This window comes from Chenopodium album, chromosome 13, assembly GCF_948465745.1.
Source record: "Chenopodium album chromosome 13, dcCheAlbu1.1, whole genome shotgun sequence".
Lineage (NCBI taxonomy): Eukaryota > Viridiplantae > Streptophyta > Magnoliopsida > Caryophyllales > Amaranthaceae > Chenopodium > Chenopodium album.
This window is the reverse complement of record NC_137846.1, coordinates 45,088,780-45,113,574: the sequence shown is the minus strand read 5'-3', so window position 1 is coordinate 45,113,574 and position 24,795 is coordinate 45,088,780. Positions and strand designations below refer to the sequence as shown.

The 24,795-nt window shown below is 32.6% G+C and overlaps 2 protein-coding genes across 2 annotated transcripts; one reads left to right on the top strand and one right to left on the bottom strand.

Annotated features, from left to right (window-relative positions):
• Nucleotides 1-439: 439 nt before the first annotated feature.
• LOC145574804 (transcription activator GLK2-like) lies at nt 440-8,362 on the bottom strand. The gene is made up of 5 exons (XM_081632665.1): nt 7,467-8,362; nt 7,061-7,201; nt 5,822-6,175; nt 1,746-1,868; nt 440-945 (listed from the first exon to the last, which is right to left on the bottom strand). Exons 1-5 carry the CDS (start codon nt 8,049-8,051, stop codon nt 796-798), a joined length of 1,353 nt encoding a protein of 450 aa, XP_081488791.1. The 5' UTR covers nt 8,052-8,362; the 3' UTR covers nt 440-795.
• A 3,161-nt stretch (nt 8,363-11,523) lies between these two features.
• Nucleotides 11,524-15,967, top strand: LOC145575574 (uncharacterized). The gene is made up of 8 exons (XM_081633422.1): nt 11,524-11,553; nt 12,009-12,199; nt 12,299-12,712; nt 12,979-13,913; nt 14,385-14,611; nt 15,066-15,302; nt 15,353-15,411; nt 15,586-15,967. Exons 1-8 carry the CDS (start codon nt 11,524-11,526, stop codon nt 15,965-15,967), a joined length of 2,475 nt encoding a protein of 824 aa, XP_081489548.1.
• The last annotated feature ends 8,828 nt before the right edge of the window (nt 15,968-24,795 follow it).

The following is a 24,795-nucleotide window of genomic DNA, read 5'->3' as shown; positions in this document are numbered from 1 at the left end:
TTACATTAAAATCATAAAAATATGATAAATCAAATCTTTATAAATTTGATGTCAAAATATATAATACTCCTGCTCAAAAATCTTTTACTTTATGATTACAATTTTATGAGTTAATGCACAAAATAAAAATGGAGTACTGTTTAATTTCTTACAAACTTTATTATTGTGTAATTATTAAAGAGTTACATTCCAAGGGAAATTGTCATGGATAAGAAGAGTTCATCAATTAAACTTAACATTAATACATGGAAGTTAATGCGTGGAGTTTCCCAATAATTAATGTTATGGTATGATTTGGCGACAAATCATATGCTAAATGGCAAAATTGGTGACACATGGCAAAACATCATGTCTTGCCATGACTTTTAATAATATTTATTGATGATATATTGATGGCAGAACAAAAAATTTACAAACTAGAAGAACATAGAAAATCCAGTGAGAGATGCAAATGCCTCATAATATTACAAAATTTATTCACAAATAATAATACTCATACAATGGAGAGTCCACAAAACATTTTGTTGTAACACACAAACCATTTAATCAGTTGTTACACGGATAAACCAAAGATGCTGCCTACTTAGAAAGCGACAACTGATCGAGGGTAATGCATGTAAACAAAAAGAGGAACATGTGCTAATAGATGGAGATCATCTATATTACACGCATGATATGTCGTCAAATTGGGGGTATTTTGTTGTGTTTCTTTTGCGAACTTGAAATAAAACACCTTCGTACGTATATCATTATTGAACGAAAAAGGAAGGTGTTGCGATCATTATATGATCAAGTTCATGCACAAGAAGGTGGTATCTTCGGAATGCCTTGACGCTGAAGTTCCACCATAACACTGTCCATGGATGGAGGTTTTAAGCCTATAGGAAGCGGCAGCCACGGTTTTGCTAAAACGTCTCCAATGGCTGAATCTATAGTCTCCTTCGACTGTTTTAATTTATCATGTAAACAAGAACACTTGTTAGAGTGATTAAACATGATAAATTGATGTAAATACTCGTAGGCAAAATCAGCAAACAATATAATAATTAATGATTTACATAATTTAGTTTATACATAGAAATAGAGATGCAAACATCTATTAGTACTAGTACAAGTACGTTAGTATAATTAAGTCAATATTTGAAATTTTGAATTCAAGTTTACTTTACACAAATTAAGCATAAAATAACTTAAAACTTTGGGTTGAAAAGGTTGAGACTTTTTTTTTATAGGTTAAGAAAAAGGATCCTAACCAAACCTACATTGTAATAGTAGATAATTTATCAATAATTTAGAATTATCTACTGTTACAAGTAAATACAGAATTTGTTTTAAAGCCCTACTATTACAATGTATTTGTTTGTAAAGCCCTAATACTGTATTTAGCTAGTGGGTCTGTGTAAGTAGCTGAATCTCCTTGATTTCTTGAATTTAGGTTGTATATATAAACCTTGTGAATAGAGAAATACAACTTAGAAAAATTCAATTCTAACATGGTATTGGAGTCTCTACAATTCTAAACCCTAAAACACGGCATGTGGTATATAGTATCATGACTACACACTAACACCAATTATTCTATCTACTGTCACGGGTGTGCTTACTTGAACATTTTGGTTCATTTACACCTTTATTAACAACTAATTGGAAATATTGGTTTTATGTAGTTAAAAGAGGCTAATCTTTTTGTATTGTTCTAATAAGGTGTAATTAGCAAAAAAATAATTAATGATATAGATGCACACCGGATGAAGGTCAAATGAAGAGTGGGGCCCAGACTGCGTCGCTGGCGGTGGCCGGAGGCCTTGTTGATCTGGTCTGTACATGGTGTGTGGCGGAATCCCTTGAACTGGTGCTACTCCGACTCTCTGCGTACAAAAAAGGGTTAATTATTTCTTTCAAATATTAACATCATACAAAGTACATTGCCTATTTATATAATCCAGCTTGTACGAGAATAATCCATAGATGATGTCAAAAAAAAAAAAGAATAATCCATAGAATAATGTTGAATATTCAAACAATATGTTAAATCTATATTATTTTTAAAAAATCTCATAACTTGTGGTTGAAAAATCGGGACCATTAAGTTAAAATTGACTTTTTGTTCGTTTATATTAAGCCTGCATGTAAACAAAATTTGAAAATAACCATTTAGTTTTTTTTTGGTTTTTTTTTCAATTATTACTCTGTTTTTTTTTTTTTTTTTTTTTTAATTATTATTATTATTTTTATGCACAACATAATTTAATATATTTCTCATTATCACATCTCGTGTTAAGGTAAGTAAGTGTAAATATTATAAAGTAAGGTTGTGTTCACTTCACCTTAAAAAAATTTAATATTCATAAAAAAATAATTTCTGTTCAATAAAAATAAATTTAGTTCAATAAAATAATTTTTGGGTAGCAAAAATCAGTAATTGTAAAGAAGAAATATAATAGAGTATCAGTAAAAATAATAAAATTAATTTCCGTTCAATAAAAATAATTTAAGTTTAGCAAAACTAATTTCAGTTCAGCAAAAATAAGATGAAATGAATGGAGCCTAAGAGGGGCAAGTTAATGTTAGTACAAAAAAAGTTTGTTATACAAAGCATATGCTTAAAACATTAAGCGATGATAAAAAATATATATATATGTCAAAAACATTATGAAGCAAAGGTAATATAAATGAGAAAATTTTTATTTAGATGAGAAAGATGTGAATCATTTTGTGTGCATTTATTTTTATATTAACCGTGCATATTATTCTTAATTTTTCTTAATATATTAAAACTACAAAATGTGAAACCTTTTTTCTTAAAATAAGACTTGCATATTTTCAATCAAAATATTATACAAACCTTTTATATTTTCTAGAAAATCAGAAATTCTTTTACACTACTGTTTTTTTTTTTTTTTTTTTTTTTTTTTTTTTGTACATATATATATATATGCTTCCTCCATTTTTTTATACTTTCAACACTTGCCTAAGATGAAAATATCACAATACTTACAACCCAATATAATTTTATTTTATTTTATTTATTTATTTTGTTGAAATTTGTAATATTATCCTAATTTTAAGCTCACAACCCACTAAATTATTCTTCTAACAATCTCTCACCTCCATATTAAGAGAATTATAACATGTGAGACCCACTTTTCTTAAACATCGTGAAAAATTATGTGTTGTAAGCATTAAAATCGGACAAAGTATTTTGTTTTTTAAAAAAGGTGGTATATATGCTCATACATATTTCTCAATTTAAGAATCTTCTAATTGGATATATAAAAGAGTGAAATAAATATAAGGAGAAAGAGAAGGAACTACATATTACCTACTATTAAAGCAATGTTCTCGTTTCATTCTTTTTTGTTGTACTCACTTTTAATTTTAACCTATTATTTTTTGTTAAGCTTATTTTACTTTCTTTAATCTTGGCTTATCTCTATTATCTCCTCCTCTCTAACTTAAATTATTTAATTTTATTTGTCACACAATCTCATCTTTTTACATCCCACATTCTTACTTTATTCTATTTCTTAAACCTAACTTATAACTTTACCAGTCGTTAAAATTAAGAATTGATGTAAAAAAAATCATATTGACAAGCACATTTATATGTATGCTCGTTGTATACAAAACTATCCCTTTGTCAAAAAAAAAAAAAAAATAAAAATAAAGCCATCAAATAAAACACAACTATAAAATGGTTATTTACTGATGGCTAAAATTTAAAAGTTTTGGTAAAAAAAAAAAATAAAATAAAAAAAAAAATTGATGAGGTGTTAGTACTGTTACTGTTGGTGGCGTGGATAGCAGGGCGGTGATGGGGTCACCACACACACCAATTCAATATGCCGTTTTAGGGTGAGGGACAATGATAGAGACTCCCACACGAGACTTGGATTTATTCTAACACATTATTGGAACTGGATATTATTCCACTTTCTTCTTATTCCTCTCTCTCTATCTCTCTCTTTTCTTTTTTTTTTTTTTTTTTTTTTTTTTTTTTTTTTTTTTTTTGAGAAGAAAGGCATACAAAGTTTTATTTATTTTCTTTTAAGACTCCACCTTAACTTTTCTCAAAAAAAAAAAAAAAAAAAAAAAAAAAAAAAAAGGTCTCCACCTTAACCTTTACCAAAAAAAATAATAATAATAAATAAATAAATAAAAAACTTGATTGTCTATAAATAGATTTATATCTCGGCGAGATTGCATTATAAAAAGTAATACCCTAGTGAAACAACATAATGATGCTCGATTGACTTCTTATTAGTCCTTTTTGTTATTTTTGGAAATAGATAAATTGTTTGTGTTTGTTAAATAACTTCATATTATTATATAACTAGGGTGGCTAAAGCGCGCAATGCGTGCGTCATTGGTAGCCTTGTTTGAGGAGCTTTAATTTTTTAGTTTTTGGTTAATAAGAGAAATATTTAATTAAATAAGTATTTTATGGGTATAAATGTCTGCACATTATTTAATATAGTTAAAAAAAAAACACAATTAACATTAGCAAAGGCAAATAAAAAAAAATAATAAATAAATGCAAAATTGAAATTTGTATATATTAATAGGGTAAACATGCATGTAAATACATATTTTAAAGGGTATAATTAGCAACACACTATTCACAAGAGTAATCTTGTATTTTTTTATAAAGTACGGTAGGAATTTACATTTCTAATAAAAACATGCTTGATATATAGTTTCTTCACATATAAAACCTTTGGGTGATATGCACCGAGTATGTAGATCATATAACTTTGTACATGTGAGTTAGTACTTAGTACTAAGTGTCGTATAAAGTTCCAAAAAACTTTATTGTATTAATACACTCTTCCATTATGAACTTGTGCTTAGCCAAATATATTTTCGATATCTTAATTCTTACTCGTATAACATTAATAATAACAATTATAATTATTATATACCCCGTGATGAATTCTAAATTATGTAGATCAAAATTTAGTAATAAATCATAGTCTATAATATATAAGCCTTTAATAAAATATAAAGCAAATTTGTTCAAATCAAGTAACATATTCTCTCTAATTTAATTTTACTTTACCATATCGAACATGAATTTAGAAGATTCTTTTAGCATATACCCCATTATTTGTAAAAGTTCCTCTAGTCCTTGGGATAAATTAAATAAAAAATTATAAATTCGTGGGCTCAACGAGTTGAATTAGAAAACGAGTTTAAGCTTTAACTTATAAATTTAAATATTTAGAGTATTGTCAAAATATCTTATTTTAAAACATTTTTTAAGATTTTCTAACAGCTAAAATCATTTGGGTATGCACATATGAGCTGGCTACATACATTGGTGAGAAAAGAGTAAATACCACCTTATAACCTAGAGGAATTATTACTCTTATTATTAATCAATTGATATTCATAAAATACCCCCTCCAGGCTTTTAAGCAGATTATAGAATTTTTATAATTATTATTTATTTTATTTTTTCTAATAAGTAGCTTAAATATTTAAATAACTTTATGAAAATCAAACTTTACTCCTTTTTTTTAAGTCTATCTAAAGATTATTTTTTAACATCAAATTCTATATATTCTTTGCAATATATTTAATTTAATTTTTAGGTAATGTTATGTAATATGACATGCCCATATAGGCATGTAGCTAGCCCTCTCCACGCTATTAAACTCATATTTTTAGTTTTTTAAAAGCAAATTTATTCTTATATAGATAGTTTGAATCCTCCGTTTTTTTGAATTAAACTGATTTTTAAACAACAAAAAAAAATTATTAAAATTTATAGGGTAAAACAAATGATAAGGTCTATGCATGTAGTATAATAGGAGCTTACACGTTGGTGAGCTGAGTGCCAAAATGATGGATCCGTAGGCGGCGGTGGATGCGGTGGAGGTGCCCATGTTGGTGGTAGCGGCGTAGTTGAAGGAGGAGCAACTTGTTTTGGCCACAAATGCAACCTTGCTTGAGGATTCATGGTTGGATGACCCCATACATGTAGTGGCCTAAAAGGCGGGTGCATAGCTGTTGTCATCGGAGGGAAACACATTGTTGGTGGATACCATGGGCTTATATTTGCACCACCTTTGCCACCACCTCCCATCGCGACACCATACATTTGTCGCTTTTGGGTCCAACTCGCTGCCTCGGCCTCCCTAGCTAGCAAATGCTTCCGATGTGATCGATATTTCTGAGAATCATGCATACATGGTTTATTTTTTAGAATGTTACATATAAATAGATATCTAAGTAAGCTTGTGATATACTTGTAATAAACATTGGCTTTGTTATGGTAATATAATTTTATAGTTTCTTTGTAAAAATAAAATTGGTTGATTATAGAATTTTGTGACTAATGGTGTTTGGCTAAAATACCAATAAAATAATAATAACAACCCAAAATTAATTGAACCCTAATTCTGTAGTAGCGATCACAACTAAGTTATAATCATAATGCTAGTTAGGTTTTTATATAAAATTCACGTCATATATTCTTGTATATAGCCATATGTATGAATAGATTATTTCAATTCATTTACAACAAGGTCAAGTATATCCTATAAAGTACAAATTGAATTGAAATTGTTCATCAACAATTAAAATTTTGCACAAATATCAAGAATATAAATGGAAGTTTATGTTTATGTTTATGTTTATGAGCAATATGACAAGACAATAATTGCCAAGATTTTGTTTCATTCATCAAAAGTAAAATCACCTAGACACCCATATAGGATACTAAGAAAATTCCAGTTGGGTCAATCAAATAATCTTACAAATGTTAGCGTTCAATATAATAATACTGTAGAAAGAAAAATTGGTTTCATAAATCCCCAACTTTGGACCATCTCACTTTTTACTAACAGTTTTATTTTACTTGTTAGTAATTCCTCCGTGCCTAAATTACATTCCTACTTTTCTCTATTATGTGAGGAATAAATGTTAGAAGTAAGAATGTAATTTAGAGACGGATGAAGTATCAATAAATGTGAATACTCTCTCTAAAGTTCGAATTATTGAAAAATATTGCAAAGTAAAAATTGATAAAATATACGGAATACTAAAAAGTAAGAACCTGTAAATGGCTGGCTATGTTATGGCGAGTAAGACAATCAATTCCCATAAGCTCTAAAATCCTCGAAGGGACTGCCTTATCAACTCCTAGTTGCTCCACTGCTTGCACGAATCTTCTATGAAGTTCGGGTGTCCAATCCACCTAATAACAAACATTGATTTATGCAATGCATCTAATTAGTGATTAATGAAGAGTTATGTCTCGTTTTATTTTCATAATAATCCCAACTATTAATTATTTCAGAATAATCCAAAATATGCGCGTGTCTGACTTTTCAAAATAATAGTCCCGTGAACTATTATTTCGAAAAGATTGACAATAGTCCGTGTAATAAATTTAAGATAAGTTATGTTGGCTATTTTGTACTAATACATACATAAATATTACACATGTACTCATTTAGTACCTTTGTTTTTCGTTTCCCTTGATGATTGCTGTTATTATTACCCCCGGATTTTGAACTCGAGGATGATGATTTCTTCATGTTATTACTCTCTTTCGAGGATGAAATCGTTGATGTTGTAGACTCCGACTTAACATCCTTCTTCCCCTCGATCCCCTCCTTTTCCAATGTCTTCAATCCACAACCATCATCATCTTTATCCATACCCTCCATCGACGTCTCAAGTACTTGACTAACAACATCATAGTTACCTTCATAACTAGCCTCAAATGAAGCTATGTTACCATCATCATTAGGACTAATAATGTTCTCAACAGACATAGCAGACGACGAGTTATTAAACTCGGATGATTCGTCTTCCCCGGTACTAATGGAGAAGTCTGCCAATAACTCCGGATCCATTTCAAGATCCGGTAGCACATCACCATCGTGCATGCCCATAAACAACTCATCGAAATCGATGCTATCGAGCAGATTTGTACCGGAGAAGTCCGGGAAATCGTCCGTTCCCATCGAGAAATTCGCCTCCATCGTACCTCCTTTGTTGTTGCCATCTTTGGTACTCCTTAGGGGTGATATTGCAAGCATTACAAAGCCTCCCTAGGCCACTTACTTACCCTAGAAAAATAGTTAATCTAGATAAGGCTAATTAATAATAAACTATATAATAATAATAATAATAATAATAATAATAATATATTCAAAGATATAATAATATATGTATAGGATTATAGTTTAATTATATGTGACAGTTTAATTTATGTATAGCAATAGTATTACGTACGAAGTATATTTAATTGAACATCAACTAACGACTTGATTATAAGGTTTTCGATTTAAGGGAGGACGGAGAAGGAGGTGAAGAAATCGACGGAGTGTCAATTGTATGATGGTGAGATGAAGGAGAGTGTGTGTTTGTGCGAAGGAAAATGGATGATGGCCACAACTTGTGAGTTAGAGGTTTATTCAAATAAGATTTTGTATTTATGTTTTTGTTTTGGCATTGATATATATCAGTGTTTATTTTGTTACTATTAGACTTGTGGACTGCTATTTCTTGCATTTATTTAAAATCTTCAAGTGGCCCTTCATAGTTTAGAATAACGTCACACACTCACATACACCTGTTTTTACATGTTAAAGAATGTGTGTGGTACGAAGAAGATTTATACAAGTAATAGGTATGGTAAAAAAAGAAAATCGTTCCATATATGTTTCAAAATCTACAACTCTCTCATTAAAAATAATGTCCCAATTTGTCGAACACTTGCACTATTAATATATACCACTTTAATTAATGTTTATGCTTATAAAATTGGAAAAACTCATTTTAATAGTCTCAAATTTGCCCAATTTTTAAAATAATCTCAACTTTCGCATTTTCTGCAATAAGCTCAACTTTCACTTATGTTTTCTTTCTTCAAACCCGTTTACCGGTAATTTTAAGAAAAGGTTCCACAACCGATGGTTGGTGGCTAGAATTTTATTTACTCTGTATTTATTTTTTGGACCAACGACCTGACACGTGTCACGCAACCTAGAATAACAGGTCGTTAACTTTAGTGGACTGGTTTGGGATTATTAAAAGAAAATGCAAGTAAAAGTTGAGATTATTACAGAATAAACGAAAGATGGAATTATTTAAAGTAAATTAGGTAAAGTTGAAATTATTAAAATGAAGTAAATTAAATATAGTTATATACATAGATGCTAGTTAGAATAGTTTTAACTTGTACTCCTTTCGTCCCTAAAAGAACGACCCTTTTGGGGAATTTTCACGGGTATTAAGAAATTTAAGTTGGAAGTACAATTACATGGGAAGCTAATAAAAGTAAATTGAAAAGGGAAATTTACATGGGATTTGAAAAAAAAAATAGAGAGAGAAAATAATATAAGTACATAGAAAAAACAAATTTACACCGGGAAGCTAATTTTACACAAATATTGTTGTAAATTAGAGAATATTTAAATGCAAATGGGATGAATATTTTGGGATTAAAATTTGACCAAAAGGGTCATTTTTTTAGGGACGAAGAGAGTATTATATAACTTTTTTACTTATTTATAGTTAAAGATACTATTGATTAATGTGTTAAAAAAAAAAAAAAAAAAAAGATATTATTGGTTAAACTTATAATTTGTACCTAAAGCCAGAAGGGTGAAAAAAATGGAAGAAGTCGAGTCTAGAAATCCTACCTTAGCTCAGGGTGAAAAAAATGGAAGAAGTCGAGTCTAGAAATCCTACCTTAGCTCCTACCTAGTTCTCTATTGATAGGAAGTCGACCCACTGGTTTAGCTCAACGTAAAGAAAGCTCTTGACATATGTACTAAATAAAATGAGGCATTTAATTTAACAGCGATGAAATTTGGCTTTTCAAAAATTAAAATCATAAATATAAATAATACTATCTCCGATTTTTTTTTAATTGCAAATTTAGAATATTTTATATCTCTTAAATAATACCTCAAAGTTACAACTAAAAAAAAAAAATCGGAGGTAGTAAAAAAAAATACTACAGTATACATAGTATATAAGCCTTATATATAAGCATTAAATTTAAACTAGAAAATCGTACAAATTTAGGATATCATAAAAATATAAACACTAATTACACTGATTTGTTCGTGTTTTTGTTATGAATTCCTAATTTCATACAATTTTCAAGAGTATATTTAATGGTTATATGTAGATGCATACAAGTTAAATTGAATTCTTTCAAAAACTAGTCCCTCCGTTTTTCGGATCTTTTACCAAAATGGCTAATTTTACAAAAGTATTCACCAAAACAGTTTCCAAACTAGTTAATTTATTAACTTAGAAGGAATTTATCTATTTCTTATATTCCTTTGAACCGGTTTGGTTCATATTATGGGGTTTTTTTTAAAAAAAAAATGTTTTATTTAAAAAAAATAGCTTTTTTAAAAAAAAAAATTTGGATTTTTGTTTTTCTATGGGAAAATCTAATGCCACAGTTTAAAATATCCCATTAATTTGAACAATAACATTCAACATAATATATTTTACAATTCTCAATTTTTAAAAATTTTACACAAAATAAACAATTACTCAAAAAAATTGATCCAAACTTCCAATCGAAAAATTAAAAAAAAAAAAAAAAAAAAACATAAAGATAGAAATATATTAAGGTCTGAAGGCCCAAAGTTTCTAACGCACTTACAGGGAGAAAAGGTGTATTAGAATAAGATAAAAGTTTAAAATTTAGAAAGCAAGTAGGAACAATCAAGTCTTGATTGTAAATAACTAGAGTTATACAACTCTTGACCATAGAATCATTTTATTTACTCCAGAAAAGATGAACAATACTTTATTTCCCTTATCGTGGTATAATTTGCGATAGTCTTGATAGAGCATTACTACTTGAAATTTCAAATTTTTGTGATTGATATGATCTAGAAGTAAAATTAGGGCTTTTTTTGGATCGAAATTAGAGTTCTGCCACTGTTTGCATACTCGTTTTTTTTGTATATTGCTTAAAATTTCCAACTTAAAAAATCTTTTTAAAAATTAAGAAAAACAAAAAAATTAAAAAATAATAAAGTGAACCAAACACGTTCAAAGAAAAATAAGAAATAGATAAATTACTTCCAAGTTAATAAATTAGCTAGTTTGAGAATTAAATTTTATAATTAGCCGTTTTGGCAAATACTTTATCAAATTAGCCGTTTTGGTAAAAGATCCCCATTTTTCCATTTGCGGAGTTTTAGGAGAAATTGGAGAAAGTAATAAAATATAGAGATAGTAGGGTTAGTGAAAGGTAAATTAGAGGAGAAAGAATCTAAAAGTAATACAATTGGGTACCACTAGGTAAAAGAAATGAATTAAATATTATAAAAGTTTTCCAATTAAGAAAATAGAACAAGTATTTAAAAACGGTCGTAAAAGAAAAATGAAGCACGTAATTAAAAACGGAGGGGTAACATACTAAAAAATTACTACTCATACTAAATAAGAAAAATAAAAATGGATAAAAATATACTCGTAAATGTACTTTAGTGGATTTAGATTGATTGACATTAATAGCCGGCAACAATAATAACGATGCTACAGGATCGTGAAGCTGCTTTCATAGTACTTATTTGTATTACATTTATTTTATTTATTGTTGTTGTTAATTTAGTCTCATTTTTTCAGAGAGTTTGGACTTGGAGTATTATTGTTCTTCTACAAAAATTAAGATTCAAAGAAGAACCTTTGAATCAAGTTGACTGACTGTTATAGCTCAATTATATATTGCTCAGTTTTGGTGGGAAAATTAGTTACTTGAGTTTGTTACTCGGTTTTGTCCTTTTTCTGGTTGTTAGAAAATAAGATTCCTTTTGCTTTGTTGTTAAGCTTAATTAGCTGGTTATATAGGTCACGCATTGTATTAAGTCTCATTAAGAAAATTAATACATTGATCTTATCTCTCTCTCTCTCTCTCTCTCTCTTCTTTCTCTCTCTATTCTGTTACTTCTTCTTCCTCCTTCGTTTCCTCCAATTTCTCTGAAAATCCCCTGTATTTCCTGGGTTGGAAATCTCATCAGATTTCTCCCTATATCAGTGGTATCAGAGCTGCCGCTGTTTTCTCTGTGTCTAAAAACATTTTGGCACCTTCTCTCACTACTCGAGTAACTAGAATGGAAGCTCAGCTCACAGCAATGGAGAAGAAGCTCGAAGCTGAGGCCGTTGCATCTGCTGCTTCTGCTAAACAGATTGAAGACCTTTTAGGGATGATGCAGATTATGAAGGATTAGATAGCTAAATCTTATGCTCGAATAAGTCAGCCTAAATTGGGGTATAATCCTAAACTTGAGTTTCCAAAATTTGATGGTAGTAATCCTAGAATTTGGGTTAAAAAATGTTGTAAATATTTTGATCTTTGTAAAATCCCTGAGGATCAAAAAGTTGATTTGGCTTCTCTGAATCTGTCTAGCAAGGCTGAAAACTGGATTTCTAGTTATTTAGCTACTCGTTCTAGGGTTGATTGGAGTGATTTTGTTATTGATGTTAATGCTCGTTTTAAGGATGAGAAAGGGTTGAATGTAGTAGAGGAATTTAACAAGCTCCAACAAACTGATAGTATTGAGTCATTTGTTGATGAGTTTGAGAGTCTGAGGTCTATTATGCAGCAAAATAGTTTGTGTTTGACTGAGCAATACCTGCTTGAAAGCTTCATTGGAGGCCTTAAGCCTGGCCTTAGACCCTTTGTCAGAGCTTTCAAACCTCAGACTATTGCAGCAGCTGTTGGGTATGCCAGGTTGCAAGATGAGTTAATTTTAGCCAACCCACAAAAATCCTACAAACCACCCACAACATCCCAAAAATCTTACCAAACTCCTAGCCAAACTTCCAAACAACCACCCTTACTGCCTACACCTCTAACACCACCCTTTTCTTTTTACAAACCCACCTCTAAACCTTACCAGAAGCCAAAGTATGTCCCTGCGCTGCTGATGTTAGAGCTGAGAAGATAGCCAAGGGTTTGTGTTACTATTGTGATGCTCCTTATGATAGGAATCACAAATGCTCATTTAAGGAACCTCAATTGTTTACTATTGTGATTCCTGGAATGGATGAGGTGGATACTGATGTAGTTCAGCTAGAAGAACAAAAGGTAGAGGAGGAGTGCATTTCTTGCATTTCTTGCAGTGCATTGACTGGTGGTCAAAGTTTTCACACCATGAGGGTTAAAGCCATAGTGGGAAGGACTCCCTTGCACACTTTGATTGATTTAGGGAGTACACACAATTTCCTGGACATTCACTTGGCTACCAAGCTTGGGTGTAAGAGTGAACCAATAGAAGGCCAAGCTATCATGATTGTTGATGACAATCAGTTGGTCTGTCAGTCTATCTGTAAACAATTCACTTGTTCCATTGGAGGGCATGAATATGTTGCTGATGTTATGCTCATTCCTCTAGGAAGCTGTGATATGGTTTTGGGAATTCAATGGTTGAGCACTCTGGGTTCTATTTCTTGGAACTTCAACCAGCTTACAGTGAAGTTTCAATTGAAGGGTGCTGATATTGAACTTCAAGGAATTCCTATTAAGAAGCTAAAAGTTCTGGCAGCTGGTCCCTCTCAAAAACTATTAACTGATGCTTCACATATTTGTCTTATACAAGTCTCTGACATCTCCATCCCTATTAATTCTTGTATGGTGCAGGTGTGTGACAAGAATGGTGAACATTTGGAGCTGCAGACTCTAAAACAAAAATTTGCAGCAGTCTTTGAAGAGCCTACAGGATTACCTCCCAGTAGGGGTGTTTTTGACCATAGGATTCACTTGGAGAAAGGTATGGGAGCAGTGAACATCAGACCTTATAGATATCCTTTGAAACAAAAGGAAATCATTGAACAGTTGGTGCAAGAAATGTTGGATAGGGGAATCATTCAATCTAGCACCAGCCCATTTGCTTCTCCTGTTATGTTAGTGGAAAAGAAAGATGGTACCTAGAGACTCTGTGTGGAGTATAGAGAATTGAACAAGAGAACTGTTAAGAACAAATTTCCCATACTTGTTTTGGATGAGCTCATTGATGAACTATCTGGGGCAGTTATCTTTAGTAAGTTGGATCTGAGAGTAGGATATCACCAGCTTAGAATACATCCTAATGATGTGTTCAAAACTGCTTTTAAAACTCATGATGGGCACTATGAATTCTTAGTTATACCCTTTAGTCTAACTAACGCCCCCTCCTCATTCTAAAGTTGGATGAATGCTGTGTTCAAACCTTTACTGAGAAACTGTGTTTTGGTGTTTTTTGATGATATTTTAGTGTACATCAAGAGCTTGGAGGAGCACTAGCATCATCTAGCTGAAGTATTTATTGTAACGTCTTAGCATGCTATGTATGCCAAGGAAAGCAAATGTTCATTTGTTACTGCCAAGGTTGAATACTTGGGGCATTTCATTTCAGGTCATGGTGTTGAAACTGATCCTAGCAAGGTGGCTGTTATTGATTCTTGGCCTGCTCCAGCTTCTGTGAAAGAGTTGAGGAGCTTTTTGGGGTTGGCTGGGTATTACAGGAAGTTCATTAGAAGACATGCCATAATTAGCAAACCTTTGACAGATTTGATGAAAAAGGGAGCATTTGATTGGCATGATGAGGCCCAGGCTGCTTATGAGTTTAAAAAAGTCAATAGTGTCTGCTCCTGTGCTTGCTATTCCAAACTTTTCTAAGCAATTTAAAGTAGAGACAAATGCATCTAAGACAGGAATTGGGGCAGTCTTGATACAGAATCAGCACCCACTAGCTTTTATTAGTAGATTACTTGGTTCTGAGTAGCAAAAGCTTTCTGCTTATGAAAAGGAGCTTTTAGCTATGGTTTTTGCAGTCCAAAAGTGGGAGCAATACTTGATGGGATCTAATTTCATTGTCAAAACAGATCAAAAGAGCTTAAAATGACTTTTACAACAAAAGATTTCAACTCCCTTTCAGCAATTTTGGTTGTCTAAGCTTATGGGCTTTGACTATGAGATTCAATACAAGGCTGGGCATGAAAATAATGTTGCTGATGCCCTATCTACAGTGCAGGGATATGAGTTCTTATTATTGGCTATATCAGTAATAGATTCAGACCTAGTTTAATACATCAAGTCTAGCTACACCTTGGATGTGAACACTCAAGCTATTCTTGGCAAACTCAATCAAGGTGAAACTGTTGCTGGGTTTAGTCTGCAGGATTATTTACTCAGAAGAAATGGTAAGATTGTGGTAGGGCCAGATGATAACCTCAAGAAGAAATTGATTGGCTGGCAACATGCTTCACTAGAAGCAGGGCATTCTAGAAGGGATCAAACTCTAAAGAGATTGAAACATATCTTTCATTGGAGGGTATGGCTAGGAATGTGAGTCACTATGTCAGGAAATGCTTAACCTGTCAGGCCTCAAAGTATGACACTGCTGCTAAACCTGGTGCATTACAGCCTTTGCCAATTCTTGAGTAAATCTGGACATACATCTTTATGGATTTCATTACTGGTCTTCCTATGTCTATGCATAGAAATGTGATCTTTGTGGTAGTGGATAGACTAAGTAAATATGCTCATTTCATAGCTTTAAAATATCCTTTTACTGCTGTAGAGGTGTTTTAAGCTTATTTGGATAATGTTTTTAGGCTCCATAGGTGGCCAAGAAGTATTGTGAGTGATAGAGACTCAATTTTCCTGAGCCAGTTTTGGAAGAGACTGTTTTCTCTCTATGGAACTGAGTTTTTATTGTCCTCAACATATCACCCTAACACTGATGGCCAGACTGAGGTGGTGAATAGGTGCCTGGAAACTTACCTGAGATGTGTTACTAATGCCAAGCCTAGTGAGTGGTGTAAGTATTTACCAATGGCTGAATGGTGGTACAACACTCATTTCCACTCTTCGGCTGGAATGACTTCATATGAGGCTTTCTATTGTCAACCTCCTCCTATTCACTTACCTTATCTCCTTGGAGAGTCAAGTAATGAAGTAGTTGACAGGAGCATGCAAAAAGGGAGGTTGTGTTGATGATTTTGAAGGATAACTTGGTCAAAGCTCAACACAGAATGAAGGTTCAAGCTAACAAGAAACGTTCTAAGAGAAGCTTTGTGGTTGGGGATTGGGTCTGGCTTAAATTGCAAGGATATAGACAACAGTCAGTTCAATTCAAAAGCAACACTAAGATTTCTGCTAAGTACTTTGGTCCTTTTAAAGTACTTGCAGTAATTGGTAAGGTTGCATATAAGATTCATCTCCCTAGCACAGCAAAAATTCATAATGTGTTCCATGTGTCTCAGTTGAAACGTTTTCATGGTGCACTGCCTACTGTAGCTGTTATACCTTTTGTTTTGGATAAACCATCAGTTCCTTCTCAAATTCCTACTGCCATCTTAGCAAAACGAACTGTTTAAGTTGTTGGGGTCCTTACTGAGCAATTGCTAGTTCAATGGCAGGATACACCTAGGCATGAACTTCTTGGTTGAACTACTCTGACTTTGTAGCTCAATTTCCTGAATCTACTCATCTCTTGACTTGAGGACAAGTCTGCTTAAAGGGGGAGGATAAGTTATAGCTCAATTATATATTGCTCACGGAAAAATTAGTTACTTGAGTTTGTTACTCGGTTTTGTCCTTTTCCTGGTTGTTAGAAAATAAGATTCCTTTTGCTTTGTTCTTAAGCTTAATTAGCTAGCTATATAGATCATGCATTGTATTAAGTCTCATTAGGAAAATTAATACATTGATCTTATCTCTCTATCTCTCTCTCTTCTTTCTCTCTCTCTTCTGTTACTTCTTCTTCCTCCTTCGTTTCCTCCAATTTCTCTGAAAATCTCCTGTATTTCCTGGGTTGGAAATCTCATCAGATTTCTCCCTATATCACTGATAGAATGATATGGAGAGGAAAAACTGGGGAAGTAAGAAGCCTATTTCAAAGCATGTCGTTAAATATAAGGCAATGATATGATTGAAAACTTACTAGATGACTTGGTAGAGCCACAAGGGAATGGGCATGTAAATAATTATGATATTGAGTTAGAACTTAGAAGGTAGTCATAAGGTGTTAAAAGCTTATGGAACATGACCGACTGAGTCCTTAATAAACTGTTTAATTTATTTTGACTTATTTCAAACAAACAAAGTTTAGAATATTCAGATAGATATAAAAAGATCAAATAAATTCAAATAAAAGCCTTTACACCAAAATAAATTTAAATAAGTGAAATATAAATAAAATATCTTAATAGCCTTAAGATGAGCCTTGTTGCCTAAAAGCTTTTTCTAATTTTTTAATAATTTTGAGTAGTGAATGGAATAGCAAAATCAACCTGTAAAGTAGCTCAAAGTGGTTATTAAGGGAATTCCTAGGACCTAGCCCATAAAAGGCTAGTAAAAGCATTTATAAGAGCAAGAGTCTTCATAACTATATACCCGTTTTGCTTGGATTTTGATAGTCTTGGTTTGACATGGTTCACATTAAAACAATTTTACTAGAGCTCATCTCTGAAGAATGGTGACTTGACTTTTTGAAATATAGAAGAACTTCTTCGTGGGCAGTATACATACAAGGTTGTTCGGACTATTAAAGATGGTTAGTTTTGAGCTAGGCCCGCTCACCTGCCGCCTAGACAATCCATCTCTTAAAAGGTGGCCCAGCCACCTAAGTCCATGTAAAACCCAGCCAACCCGCTATTGTTAAGGCCGGGCTGAATGCCAAGTGTAGCTCAGATTTGTATTATGTTTTGTACTTGTACAATTGTTAGTTAAGGTTAATATGGATGTATTTTTTATCAAATAAATTAGCATATATAGTAGATAACACAAATGTACTAATTTATTTTTTTCTTACAGAATCCCACGGGCCAAGTGGCTAACCCTTGGATCAACCCTTGGACTGCCCATGGGTTTGCCTTGATTGGTCCACGTGTCTAAGGTATTTTTACCATAAACAACTATGATTATTATTATTATTATTAGAAATCAAAAACCAACAATGTCATACAACTTACAAAAAGTTAGTACAAATTTTTATCTACACCCCATGGTAAGGAACATTACTTGCCCCCCCCCCCCCCACACACACACACCCTCCTCGCGTGCCCAAATCCCTCCTCTTTTCAATTATGAACTAGTTTTAAACCCGTGCGATGCACGACTGTTTATTGTATCGTAATTTTTATTAAATAAATATTACTAAAATAATATGGGATTTCAACATCATACATAATGAGTTCATATATAATAAGAAAAATAGAATAAAGCCATAAAATTTTATCAACAAAATTAAGAATAACCAAACAAAATGTTTGTCTATTTTCATTTTCATTGTAAATTAGGGAGTAAAAGAAAAAGTAAACATTACTATCGATTCTTATAGTAATAGGAAATATTATAACAATAGTGTTAGGTTAGTATTTTTGAAGTACAATACACTTAAAAGTATGTCAAATTTAAAACAATATGTCATCTATAATAGTTACAATTTATAAAAATTGTTCAACAATTTATATAGACATCTTGTACTCCACTGAATACATATAAGGGCAACAATTTATTATTTTTTTTATTTTTTATTTCATTGTTCTGCAATATACATAAAATAGAAGAAACATGCTTACTTAAGATAATTTGTAACCCAATTTGAACTTTACTCACTATTGGTCCGTAATGACCTTTTTGCATGCAAATCAAACATAGCAATTGAGTTAAATGTGAAAAACAAATGTTGATCATACATAATAATCGAAACTTTAAATATGAATGCATTATCAAAACTTTAAATATAAAAGCATAAGCGAAACTTTAAATAACACAGTTTGATCATATATAAGTGACACGTTAAATAAGAATGCATAGTGAAATGGAAATAGAAAGGAATTTACTGTGGGTTTATGAACAATTAACTTTCCTTGAGATAAACCACTGATTTTGGTTTAGCATTTCTATGTTTATATTTTTGAAAAAAAAAAAGAGAACTGACGCTATGGTAAATTTGTGAAGGATATTTTCTTTTGACAGAGGATTTTTAAAAAACGTATAATTTAAATATATAATTTTTTTTTCCAAAACATAAATTATTTTTTTAAATAAAAAACAAAACATGTACAATGTATTTAATTAGTACTACGTAGTGAGAATTCACTCAAAAAAAGGGCTTTTTCTTTTGACAGAGGATTTTTTTTTTAAAAAAAACATTTAATTTAAATGTATAATTTTTTTTTTGAAACCAAAATCTATAATTAATTAATGTACCTAATTAAGGCTTTTTTTTATTAAAACATAAATAGTTTTTTTTTTCAAATAAAAAAAAACATGTACAACGTATTTTATACTCCATAGTAGCAGTGAGTATTCCCTCAAAATAATAATAATAATAATAATAATAATAATAATAATAATAATAATAATAATAATAATAATAATAATAGTATGCATAGAAACTTGGATTAAAAATTATCAAATACCTTAGGAACATAGTCATTGCATTGTATTAACAGTTGTATAGATAAGATTTTTTTTATTTAATTTCATAACTAAACTCTAAGTTTAGCTATTATTGTTGTTATCATAAAAAGCAGGCAATAATTGATTTTAGGGAGTTATAAATTAGTTCAAAGGGTAATTATTGTAATTAGTTTAATAAAACTTATAGAAGTAGTATAAAATAGTTCAAAGCGTATTTTTATACTAATAAGAACTTATCTATACTACTTAAATTATTGATTTTAACAAATCTATTTCTAAACATAGTACTCCGTATGATTCAAATAAAATCTAGGCATGAGTAATTGGGATGGAAGAGATGTTTGATTGATTTTTTTTTTTTTTTTTTTAAAAAAGGTAAATATATCGAAAAGATACAATCTTATAATCCGATAACTATACTTCGAATAGGCATGATTAATATAGTTCGGAATTGGGTGATATGAATGGTGTCCTTCGAACAAGTGTATTATTCCGATAGAGGGTTCGGAATTATTAGAAAGCTAATTATTCAGTGAGGTCAAGTGATCGGAATGCCTAGGTGGAGGCCGCTTCCAATCAGTAATATTAATGAGTAATTAATATTACAGCTTAATCTTGACTGAACCCTTCGGGTCACACCCAAGCAACTAACGAACTAACACGACGAATTAATTCGGAAGGAATTAATGAGTCACTCGAGTATTGTGAACAAAGACGTTGTATTCCGAGCTTAGAGCGTCGGAACTGAATCTTTAAAGACGGGCCAAAATTTAGGAATTGGCGAGACGCGAAAATGCTTCAAGTAACAAGTAAAAACCCTAGCCGCACGAAAGGCTTGAGAAGCGCGCCAAATAGAAGTGTGCCACGTGGCAGCACCATGTGGCAGTGCCATGTGGCAGCCACCAAGTGGCAGTGCGCCACGTGGCAGCCACCAGGGTGGCTGTGTGCCATGTGGCGGAGTGCCACGTGGCGACACGCCAAGGTGGTGGCGTGCCACGTTGGCAGCCACCAAGTGGCAACACGCCACGTGGAAGCGTGCCACGTTGGCAATGCCATGTGGCAACTGGCCGCGGACCGGGTTAGCGGGTCATGGACGCGAGCCGAAAGGTGGCGGCCCAACCGAACCCAACTTGGGGCTCAAGGTTGGGTGCCACATGGTTAGATCACAATGCATGTGAGTTGCCTTGGGGAGCAAGTGAGGAAGTGGTCCTCACCTAACCATGTGACACTTGTTACTTTGTTATTCCTTGGTTTAGTTAAGTAAGGATTGAATTCAACATTCTTTCTATGTGGGATTTTTTTGTGAAAAAGTCCCACATTGAAAGATGAGTGGAATTCACAAGGAAGCACTCCTTGTATATAGTTAAGGCATACCTTGGGATTGTTCACTTGAGTACGGTGTTAAAAAAGGCATCTCCATTGAGAAAACCTTTAAACACATAATTACTCGAGTTTAGGTCAGGCTTAGCTAACCTCTAAGCACTGGACCTTGTCGGGGTCGTGTTGTGGGTGGACTTCCGTTGGAGGTCTTCGTGCGAGCGAAGCTAAAAGCTTTCCGAAGTAACAGCTCTTGTTGAAAGCGAAGCACGTGTCAAAGGTATTAATCTTTCCTTAATTCTTGTTGTTTAAGTTAATTATGCTTTGTGATTTTATTAATTGTGAGTGTGGTCTTGGCTCGGGTTTCCTTCCGCGGTGAGTTAGACTCATCGAAACCCAACATTGGGATGGTAGGGATGTTTGATTGATTGATTTTTATAATCATAATTTTCAAGGTGTTTTTTATGGCTTAATTTTTCTTGTTTTAAGTTGCTAATTAGATTAGTAGCTCGATTTTATTATTTTTAAGCCCGTATTAGAGATGTCTTCAGCCCAGAACCCAGATTTTTGCCCAAAAATAGTGAATTTTGGGTGGAAAACGTGTTCTGCAAATAATTTTACGCTATTAGGACTGTGTTTTTGGCCAAAATCCGACCAGAAATGCCTTTTTCGAGGGATTTTTCGTTTTGACGAAAATTTTAAAGTCTTTCTAACCTTGAATCTTAATGGCATATTTATGGTGGTTATGTATTTGGTTCTTTCCTTGATTTTTCTGCAATTTTAAATCTCTTTAAGCATGGTTACTTTGTAGTAATTGGTGCTTGAAAGATTGGTTCATATTTTCACATAATTGCAAATCCATTGCATTAAGTGTGAAAAATTTGTTCTTTGAGGCTTCTAAGTATTAAAGATTCAATCTTTAATTGTTTTAAGTGATTGAAACTTTGAGTTACTAAATTCCATGATTTGTTTGTTGAACTTTTGATTTAATCATGTATTAAGTTGATTGGAATCATAAAGTTTGAATCTTGTGATAGAAATTTGATTTATCTTCATGTTGGAAGATATAATTTTTCAAGGATTCACAAGTTAAAGTTGGAATCTTTATTTGAATATTTGTGTTCATAATTCCAACTCCCCTTTATTTTGTCAAAATCTCATGGTTAATTTAAATTAATTAAATAATAATGAGTTATTACCCTTGTTCATTTTATTGCACCAAGTTAATCCAATTTTATTAAAGAATAGTTTTTGGAAATAATTTTGGTTATGTGCACCTTGATGAATTTTTAATTTAAGTTGGACTAGTATTAATTTTTCATTTTGGCTCATTTTATTAATTCTAAAATTAATTTGGTGTTAATTAATTAGTCATGCAAAATTGGGGTTAAAAACCCGGGGTATTGCACCAAAATCGAGGGCAAAATGCCCCTTGGCAAGCCGGGCTGCATAGCAGCCCGCATGTGGCTGCCAAGGGCAGCCTCGACGTAGATGCAGCCCATGCGTGGTTGCTGCCACAGCCAGCAAGCACAGCTGCCCGTGGTTACTTGCGTGTGGTTGAGCCTTGTGGCGCATGCGTTTCTTAGTGTGGCTAGGTGTGCGCACAACCCCTCACTTACCACTTGTGCTTCGTTTTAAGGCTATGTTTATTTGCAATTTTGCCGTTTTAATTATTTTAATTAATTATTTTGGTTTTAAATATTTTAATTAAAATTTTGAGGCTAGGCTTCGGTTTTGGGCGGCATTGGTAAAATTCAATTTTGACAAAATCTTGGGTTTATCGACTTAATTAATTGGATTAATTAAGATGGATGCGGAATTTTATGGGAGCTTCAATATTAATTGCGCTAAATTACATAATCGATTTAACAAACTTTGACTAGTTTTAATTAGGCATGTTAATTGGATTAACTAGGGGTGAGCAAACCGGGCACCCGGTCAAAATTTTAGGACCCGGACTTGGAATTGGTTGGAACCGGGTCCTAAAATTCGGAACCGGAATTGGAATTGGTTTAACCGGGTCCTAAATTTTAGGAATTGGAATTGGAACCACCGGGTACCGGTTCCGGTTCCGGGTACCCACTTATGTATGTAATTGTTAAAATATAATACAAATTATAATTCTTATTTTAGTTAGTATCATTATTAGTGTTTAATACTTATATTTATATATGCATTAAGCTATTTGTATTCATGTTAGGTATTAATAATACTTTTTTTATTGTACAAATTAGATACATTTAACATATTTTTATTATTTAAAATTTATTTAGTTTAAGATATATTGGGTAACCGGGTACCCAACCGGTTCCGGGTCCAAAAAGTTGAGAATTGGAATTGGAATTGGTTATAACCGGGTCCTTAATTTATTACCCGGAATTGGAACCACCGGGTCCAATCTCGGTTCCGGACCCGCCGGTTCCTAACCGGTTCCGGTTCTAATTCCGGGTACCCGGAATTTTTGCTCACCCCTAGGATTAACGACCTAAATTAGTTACTAGTTTATGCGTGTTTTATGCATTGTTACTTGTTTATCGTTGTAAAATATGTGGGCCATTCACAAATAGTGAATGGATGAATGAAATGTATATTCTCTCACAGGTTTTATGAAATGGCAAGTAGTGGGGCCCGATTAGTATAGAAAATACGGACTGCGATCTGTGATGTATTTTTGTAAATCTAAATACGGTCTGCGAACCGTTGAGTATTTTTGTACCTTAATATTTAGATTAGTCCTAATCATAGATACTAGTATTTGCATAATTATGGTCATGTCTTGAAGACGGAGTTTCGTGGAAGATGAAGCCATGAAGTTGCAAAAGTCGTCTCTTGAAGATTCAAGGGGTCATGCTAGTTGCCAAATGCATCTTTATTTATGTTTTCGATATATATATTTATGATTTTACATATGTGTGGTTCATATATTAGATGCATGTTTAGGATTTCAAATATTGCGATGATTAATTAAGTTCACTTAAATAAACCAACATAGAAACCCTAGGTCCCTAAAATATTGAGTGAAATTGTCACTCCAAAACAACACTTATCGACCTATTGAGAGTAGTGATTGGCTACGCCAAATCGAGGCATCACTATTTCTCTCTAGGATACGTAAGGTATGATGATGGGTTTGCCAAAGTAAGACATTACATACATGTTGGTTTTGGTTATAATCAACGATATGAGTGATGGAGTCATAACATATCGTGGCAAAGTGGATAAGTTGTTGAGAGAGCATTAGATGCGACGATTTATCCAACCAAGAGTGGCTTGGAGCCATTAGCAAAGAGTTGCTTACCTTAGAAGATTGAGTGTTAAGACAAGCCAAAGCATGCTTAACCACTCTTTGTTTCTTTGGATCTTGGAATCAACTTATTCTCCAAATGGGGACAATTTTAATGTGTGAATAAGACGTTTAAATAAGTTTGATTAAAATTCATGATTTCAATCTTATTTAAGTATTATGAATGGTTTTTCATTTCAAATTCTTTCAATTGTAGAATCATGTCTTCAAATAACTCAAACAACCAATTCTCGTTGCGCTCAATTCTCGACAAGGAGAAGTTGAGTGGGCCAAATTTTCTTGATTGGCAAAGGAAATTGCGTATAGTTCTCATGAAAGAGCAAAAGGAATATGTCCTTGATGAGGAAATGCCCGAGACTCTCAATGAGGAGGTGACTCAGGCTGCCCTAAACCGATGGCAAAGTGCCAATCGGGATGTCAAATGCATCATGTTGGCCACAATGTCTCCCGAGCTTCAAAAGACTTTCTTTGAAAAGGTGACAGCTTTTGAGATTATTTCTGAGCTGCATAACATATTCCAAGAGCAGGCCCAAACTGAAAGGTTTGAAACCCACAGGCAGATCCTTGAGAGCAACCTCAAGAAAGGAGAGCCAGTCAGCCCACATGTACTCAAAATGATAGGATTGTTTGAGAACATGGAAAGGCTTGATGCGGGGTATTCAACCGAGATGGCAATTGACATCATTCTCCACTCGCTGCACAAAGGCTATGATCAGTTCAAAATGAACTATCATATGCACAGCATGGAGAAAACCCTCACCGAGCTTCAGGT